The sequence below is a fragment of the Chaetura pelagica genome, unplaced genomic scaffold (genome assembly GCF_000747805.2).
Source record: "Chaetura pelagica isolate M959 unplaced genomic scaffold, ChaPel_1.0 scaffold506, whole genome shotgun sequence".
In the NCBI taxonomy this organism is placed as follows: domain Eukaryota; kingdom Metazoa; phylum Chordata; class Aves; order Apodiformes; family Apodidae; genus Chaetura; species Chaetura pelagica.
The window spans coordinates 123,637-130,597 of NW_009953578.1; the positions used below are offsets into that span (position 1 = coordinate 123,637).

Consider the following 6,961-nt stretch of genomic DNA (forward strand, 5'->3'; position numbering starts at 1 on the left):
ATCCTCGGAATAGCATGGCAGGTTGTTCTGCTGAACTGCAGATGTTCTCAGGCCTTTCTGGAGCTGGGCTGTGGAGCTGTTACTGATGAAGTTGGGGATTGTCACAAGGTGCTTGCTGGGGCCTGGGAGGATTCAAAGCAGAGGAGGAGACAGGATTAGTAGAGTCCTGCCTGAGTCATCCTGTGGTGGGACCTGCAGAGGTGTTTTGGTGAGGCAGGTTTGTCTCTTAGACCTGCACTCAAGACGTGGGGCTGCCTTCATCCACTTCCTTCAGGTCTCACTGGACACGTACTCTTGGCAACAGGATTAATCTTGTCTTAGCCTGAGTAAAAAATGAGTGTTTTTAAAAAGCCAGCTTAGCCTGTGAGCATGGGCTCTGTCAGATGTATCTGACTCTGTCGCCTTTTCTTCGGCCTGGAGAAGAGAAGGCTCCAGGGAGACCTTAGAGCAGCTTCCAGGGCCTGAAGGGGCGCCAGGAAAGCTGGGGAGGGACTTGGGACAAGGGCAGGGAGGGAGAGGACAAGGGGGGATGGATGAAAAGTGGCAGAGGGAGATTGAGGTGAGACATGAGGAGGGAATTGTGGAGTGTGAGGGTGGTGAGAGCCTGGCCCAGGTTGCCCAGGGAAGCTGTGGCTGCCCCATCCCTGGCAGTGTTGAAGGGCAGGTTGGATGGGGCTTGGAGCAGCCTGGGCTGGTGGGAGGTGTCCCTGAGTGGATGAAGGTGATATTTAAGGTGCCTTCCAAACCAAACCGTCCCATGATTCTGTAATTCCATGTGCATGTTAACCTGTTCAGCATCCTCCATTCCTCCAGCATGGGGACACCTTGTACCAAGAGGACAGCAAACCCCTTGCCTCTCCTGTGTGCCCAGGCACTTTGGCCCAACACAGGACTGTCCAGGGCCTCCCTTCCATCCACTGTGTCATTCCTTCTGCCCAGAAATACAAGATCTCCTTGTCCCAGTTCAGCCTTGCTAGGGTGGTGCTGGTTAAACACTGCCTGCTGACTTGGTGCTGACAGGAGGGTTTCAGGTTGGCTGGCATCCTGCAGCCCAGGCCTTTTCCATGGAAGCAGGGTGATGTACAGCTTTGATTGCTCCTTCCCACTTCTGGCCACATCTTGAGGAGCAGTTGGCTGTTTCAGGCTTAGTGAGGTCAACTGGTTCCTCAGCTCTTCATTCTCAAAGCTGCTCTCAGGGCTGTGCCAGGGAATTGAGGCTCAACCCAGCCCCTCATTCGAGTTAAACTGAACCAACCCTGACTTTCTGCTGCCCTCAGTGTGCAGCGAGGCAGGGGTCGAGGGCAGGTTTGTTGGCACAGCCTGTGTTGGAAGTACCCTTCAAGGGGAAGTCAACCTTGATGCAGCCAGAGCCTCCCAAGGAGGAGCCAACCTTGATTTCAGCAGGCCTGGTTGGGTCGGGGCTCACCACTCACGCTGCGCGGCGCCCGGCCGGGCGGTTGCTTGAGCATGATTAATCCTCAGGAATGTCTCTCCCTGTGGGAGAGGGAAAATAACAAGCACCTTGCTTTCCTCCTCCCTCCCTCCAGCTTATCCATGGCACCGTGGTGGACACGGCCATCGTCTTCCCCCACCGCCTGGGGCTGCCTTACAAGCGGGCTCTGCGCAACCTGATGGCAGACTACCTCAAGCGCATCATCCAGGACAATGGTGAGACCCAGGAGAGGAGCTGAGAGTGAGGGGCTCCTGCCCCACCCCACCTGGATGTGGGCTCCTTGGACCTGCCTTCCTCAGCTCTACCCAGTCCTCTTGCTCCTATTTATTTTCTTCCCCCCCAAAAACCCCCATCGTGTCTGGGCAGAGAGAGTTTTGTGGTGGGTTCAACCACCACAGGCTGAGGAGCAGTTGGAATTGTTGCTTTTGGGAAAATGGTCCCTTAGATACTTTTACAGGGGGAACTGAGAAGAAGCAACCAGGGTACAGAGGGTGTAAACAGCTCTCACACCTGCTCCTTGGCACATACACAGTCCTTAGCTTGCCAGGATTGTCGCCAATCACACACCAAGTACAGGATAAGCAGTGTTCTGATTTTTGTCAACATTCCCAGGGCTGCTCACAGCAAACAGCTCAGCTGGTCTCATGTTCTGTCTACTTCTTTACAGATAGAGGAGGCCCTTTTTCTTTTCCCATGGCTGTTCTCCAGACAGTTTCAGTCTGAGCCCTGTTGGAGGCCCAGCAGCACTTGCTGCTTCCCTCTCTGTGCCAAGTGGAGACCAGAGAAGTGGGGTGAGAGGGTAGTTGTGTCAAAGCCACGTCATAGAATCATGGAGGGGTTTGGGTTGAAAGGGATATTAAAGACCATCCAGTCCCACCCCCTTGCATGGGCAGGGACACCTCCCACCAGCCCAGGCTGCTCCAAGCCCCATCCAACCTGCCCTTCAACACTGCCAGGGATGGAGCAGCTTCTCTGGACGTGCCCTCCCTTCTCTCTCTGGCAAACTGAGACTGACCTTTCTGTTTGAGGCACAACATGTTCCTTCCTCTCTTCCTTCAGCACATTGTTAAGGTTCTGCTGGGGACATGGAGGCCTCTCTGACCAGCCACTCCATAGCCTGAGGGCCCTACAGACCCAGCAGGACGTCAGCTTTTCATTTGAGCAAGGAAACAATGTCAGGCTGAAGTCCATAAAAATGTGTTTAATGGAATTTTTGCTCCTTTGAAGTCCATCCCTGTGGTTCATGGGGATCAGGGCTGGACCTGTGGCTGCTGGGGCAGAGGGCAGTGAGCAGCTGGGCTGTGCTGCCAGGCTCTCCTCCTCTTGGGAAGCCTTTCTCCAACCTGTGAGAGGGGCCATCTGAGCTGAGGTGGTGACTGCCCTCCTTGTCTTTCTGTCCCCAGTGGAAGGGCACGACTCCAGCGAGGATGCCAGAGCCTGCATGGAGCTGATGGTCTGGAAGATCAAAGAAGATGCTAAAGTGAAGCGATGACTTGGCTTTCTCTCTCTCTTCTTCCTCCTCCACCTCTTGGAAGCAGTGCAATAAATGCTGGCAGTTACACTGTCCACCTGCACGCAGCAGCATGCACCTCCAGGCTCCTCCTGCTCCCAGGAATCCATGGGACTTCCAGGACTGCACCAACTCACTGCCTGCAGGTCCCTGCCTCCAGGTAGTGGCTCTCACATCCTCTTTATTCCACCCAAAGGATTTTCTGTGGTACAACAGTTGCCTTCTAGACATGGCAAGGTGGTTTTGAGTAGCACAACCAGAGAGAACTTCTTGGTTCCTAGGAGGAGCTTTTAGAGGTAGGTTGGATATGTGCAGAAGGATCTTTCTGGTTCAGTTAAAGGTAGATCTTTTCCTTTTTCTTTCCCCCCCCTCCTGCCCCTAAATGTAACTTAAATTGCCTCTGGACTCCAAAGCTGGTAGATTCCTGCAGGGTTTGGAGATGTGGGGGGAAATGGAAGGAAGTTGGGCAAGAAGCTGTGAAGTGAGTGGTTTGTGTAGCTGGTGTGTGAACAGCAAGGGGTGGGAAAGCTGAGGGTCAGACCATCTGGGAGGAGATACAGGTGCAGACCCATGTGGAGGAGAAAGCCAGAGGAGTGAGGGGGGGGGTCAGGGGAACCACTGCCTGCTGCCACCCACCAGGGATCTCCAGTGAGAGCTGCCATCCTGCTCCTGCAAGTGCTGGAAAAGGGAGAAGCCAACAGTGTCAGACCTTGCCACCACCTCAGGGAATGGGTGTGTGGGGTAGTGAGGCAGGGACAGCAGGGCTGGGACAAACAGGGCCAGCAGGAACCTGCAACCAGGCTGGGGGGGACAGTGACAAGAGCTGGGCTTGTGTCTTTGCAGGTTAGGACAAGCTGTCCTGACCCTGAGCTTCCAGCACGTGTCCAGCAAGCACATAGTTAGGGGTCAAGGTTTGGGGTCCCCTAGCAGCCTGCAGGGCTCCCCCCCAGCCTGTCCCTGAGAGCAGGGATTTGATGCAGGCAAGAACAAAAGCAATAGGTAAAAGTGACTCTTTTAAACTAGTTTACATGTTGGGTGTTTTAAGAAGAGTGTCCCCAGCCTGTCCCTGTCTCTGTCACACCTGGAGCAGGGGCAGCCTGGGCAGCTCTGGGGGTCTCTGCCCAGGCTCTGGGGAACATCAGAGCTGACTGAGGTGATCCCTGGTAGCTGAGGTTCATTGCCTGAGGTCTGGGCAGCAGCTCAGCCCCAGCAGGGGCTCTCTCTCCATGGTGGCTGCTGTGGGGCCAGCCCCACATCCTGGGGACGGGCTGCTTGGTCAGGTTGACCCAGGACCAGCAGGAACCAGGGAGCTGCTGGCTTTTGTTTTTCTTTGCAGCCAAGGGTGGTTTGATGCTTGGTACAGCTGTGGAGCTGAGGGAGGTGCTGTGTGTCCCCCAGCATGTCCCACTCACCTGTCCCCACTCGGTGGCCAGCCTGGGGCTGGGCTGTGTCCTGCTCAGGCTGCTGGCACGTGCCTGAGCCCTGCTGGCTCCCCTGCCCCACCACCCTCCTCAGAAGCTCTGCCAGGCTCTCCTGAAGCCACCAGGAGAAGCAGGAACTAAAGGCACCTGTCCCTGCTGAGCCCCTTCCGTGTTCCTCTGGCAGTGGCACTTGTCACCCCCCATTTCAGGCCAGGCAGGTCCCCATGTTCCCACTCAGCACATCCCTCTCATCCCACAGCCACCTCCTTCCCTGGGGAGCAGCCTCAGGACACTTTGTCCTCTCCCCCTCTCCCATTACCTGCAGGGAACCATGTGCTGTTCCTGCCCAGGATGTGGTAGAGCAGGAGAGAAAGCTCAGTGCTTCCCAGGGAAGGAAGGTTTGTATCTTTCCCTTATTTATCCCCCTGTTAATTTCCCTGCTGGGCTGCAGCTCCTGTCCCTGGAGCAGCTGCCCAGCCACGTTCCATTCCAAAGCCAGCTCTTACCTCCAGGTTCCCAAACAGACATTCCCAGCTCCCTGGCCCTCTCCTACTTCCTTCCTTGGAAAAGCCAGCACCCAGTTTGCTGGTGTCCTGCTGGGGGGCTCAATCCCACCTCCCAGGCCTGGGGAGCATCACTACAGCCCACCTTCCTCTGGGCACCAGACCCCCCAGGCCACCACCATCATTTCCCTTTCCTTGCCCCACACTTCAGCTGGGACCCCTTAAAATGACACCTCTGGGGTGGGCTGTGGTGGGGGGGAGGTTGCCTGTTCCAGGGGATGTTGCTGGGAAGGGGGGCACCTCTACCCTGGCTGTGGGTGAGGAGCTCATGTTGGACCCACCCCCGGGCGCTGTTAACGCTGTCAAACCAGAGGTTTGTGGTTGGTGAAGAGGTTTTTGGGTTGTACAGAACTGTTGTAACCTGTAACTCTTTTGTAATTGTTTTTAATAAAAGGGTGTTGACTAGAGACATGTTCCTGAGTCTGGTTCTGCTCTGCCCACAGCTGGGTTGGGGAGGATGGGAGCTGGAGCCATCCCTGGGCAGGCTCCCCTGGAGCATCCCTGCAACTTGGGGTGCATCAGGAGTGTGTCCAGCAGGTCAGGGAGGTTCTCATCCCTCTCTACTCAGCCCTGGTGAGACCTCCCTTGGAGTGTTGTGCCCAGTTCTGGGCTCCCCAGTTCCAGAGGGACAGGGATCTACTGGAGAGAGTCCAAGGGAGGCCACGAGGATGATGAAGGGACTGGAACACCTGCCGGAGGAGGAAAGGCTGAGAGACCTGGGCCTGTTCAGGCTGGAGAGGAGAAGCCTGAGGGGGGATCTAATGAATGTCTCTCAATACATGAGGGCAGCAAGAAGGCAGGGACAAGCTCTTGTCATTGGTGCCCTGAGACAGGACGAGGGGCAATGGATTCAAACTGGAGCCCAGGAAGTTCCAGCTCAACATGAGGAAGAGCTTCTTTGGTGTGAGGGTGACAGAGCCCTGGGACAGGCTGCCCAGAGAGGCTGTGGAGTCTCCTTCTCTGGAGACTTTCCAGCCCTGTCTGGATGCCTTTCTGAGTGACCTGCCCTGGTTTTGGTCCTGCTCTGGCAGGGGGGGTGGACTGGATGATCTTCAGAGGTTCCTTCCAACCCCTGACATGCTGTGATCCTGTGAAGTCCCAGCTGCTGCTTCCTCTGTGTCCCCATGCAGTGGCTCTGCAGCACAGCCCAGCCTTCCCCCCTTGTCTCCACTCACATCAACCTGCTGGGACAATGGGTTGGAGGAAAGGGGGTGAAACTGGTTCTACTGGGCACTGCAACAGTCCAGCCCAGACCCTGGGACTGGGAGACCAGGCAATGCCTGTGGTGCCTGGGATGGTGGGAGCTGGATCTTTGCTCCATGCAGACCCTTCTTGCCCCCCACATGGTGCCCAGAGCTGCTGGGCATTAACAGGGCAGGTCTTGTGGCCCAGAAGCTCCATCCTCAACATCCTCCCACCAGGCTCCCTGGAGAGCCCTTATCAATCTCACAAATGGGGCAGGAATTCAAGTGCCAAGTGAAGGAGCTGATTCAGCACAGAGGAAGAGGTGAAGGTAAAAAGTTCAAATCAAAAAATAATGGGCTATTAGATGACCTCACTGACAATGTGTTTTATTGAACCTGCTGGGGATGGTTTGGCCGTGGCAGCAGGTGCTCAGGAGGCTGGAAAAGTCACAGCTGACCCGTGTTCTTGGCCACCTTTATGGCCCTTGGAGGTGCTGAGTGTGCCAAGCTCTGGCATCAGCCTCCCGGGGCACCAGCCCTTCCCTGTGGGGTGGTTGTCCCTCTCCTCCCAGTGTGTCCACCTGCTGCACATCACCTGTGGCCCCTGGAATGGCAGCAGGGGACTGACCCCCCGAGGTGACACCAGTCAGCTGGGAACCCCTGAAGTGTTTTGTTTTGCTGCTTTTCTGGAGCCTGGAGGGACCCTCTGAGTCTCCTCTTGGGTAGAGGAGGGATTTTAAGTTGTAGGAGCTCCTGGTGGCACCCAACTCAGCCAGCCTGGGCTGTGCAGATGGACAGAGGGACACCAGTGCAACAAATCAGTGTCTGCC

General features: G+C 56.1%; 1 protein-coding gene across 1 annotated transcript in view; it reads left to right on the forward strand.

The window, feature by feature from the left end:
• The window catches only part of REXO1 (REX1, RNA exonuclease 1 homolog (S. cerevisiae)), a 36,403-nt gene extending 33,384 nt beyond the window's left edge, over positions 1-3,019 (forward strand). The window contains exons 16-17 of the mRNA XM_009999718.1: positions 1,548-1,668; positions 2,857-3,019. Of these exons, the coding sequence (XP_009998020.1) occupies positions 1,548-1,668; positions 2,857-2,945 (210 nt within the window). The 3' untranslated portion in view covers positions 2,946-3,019. The remainder of the gene's footprint in view (positions 1-1,547; positions 1,669-2,856) is intronic.
• Positions 3,020-6,961: the final 3,942 nt, after the last annotated feature.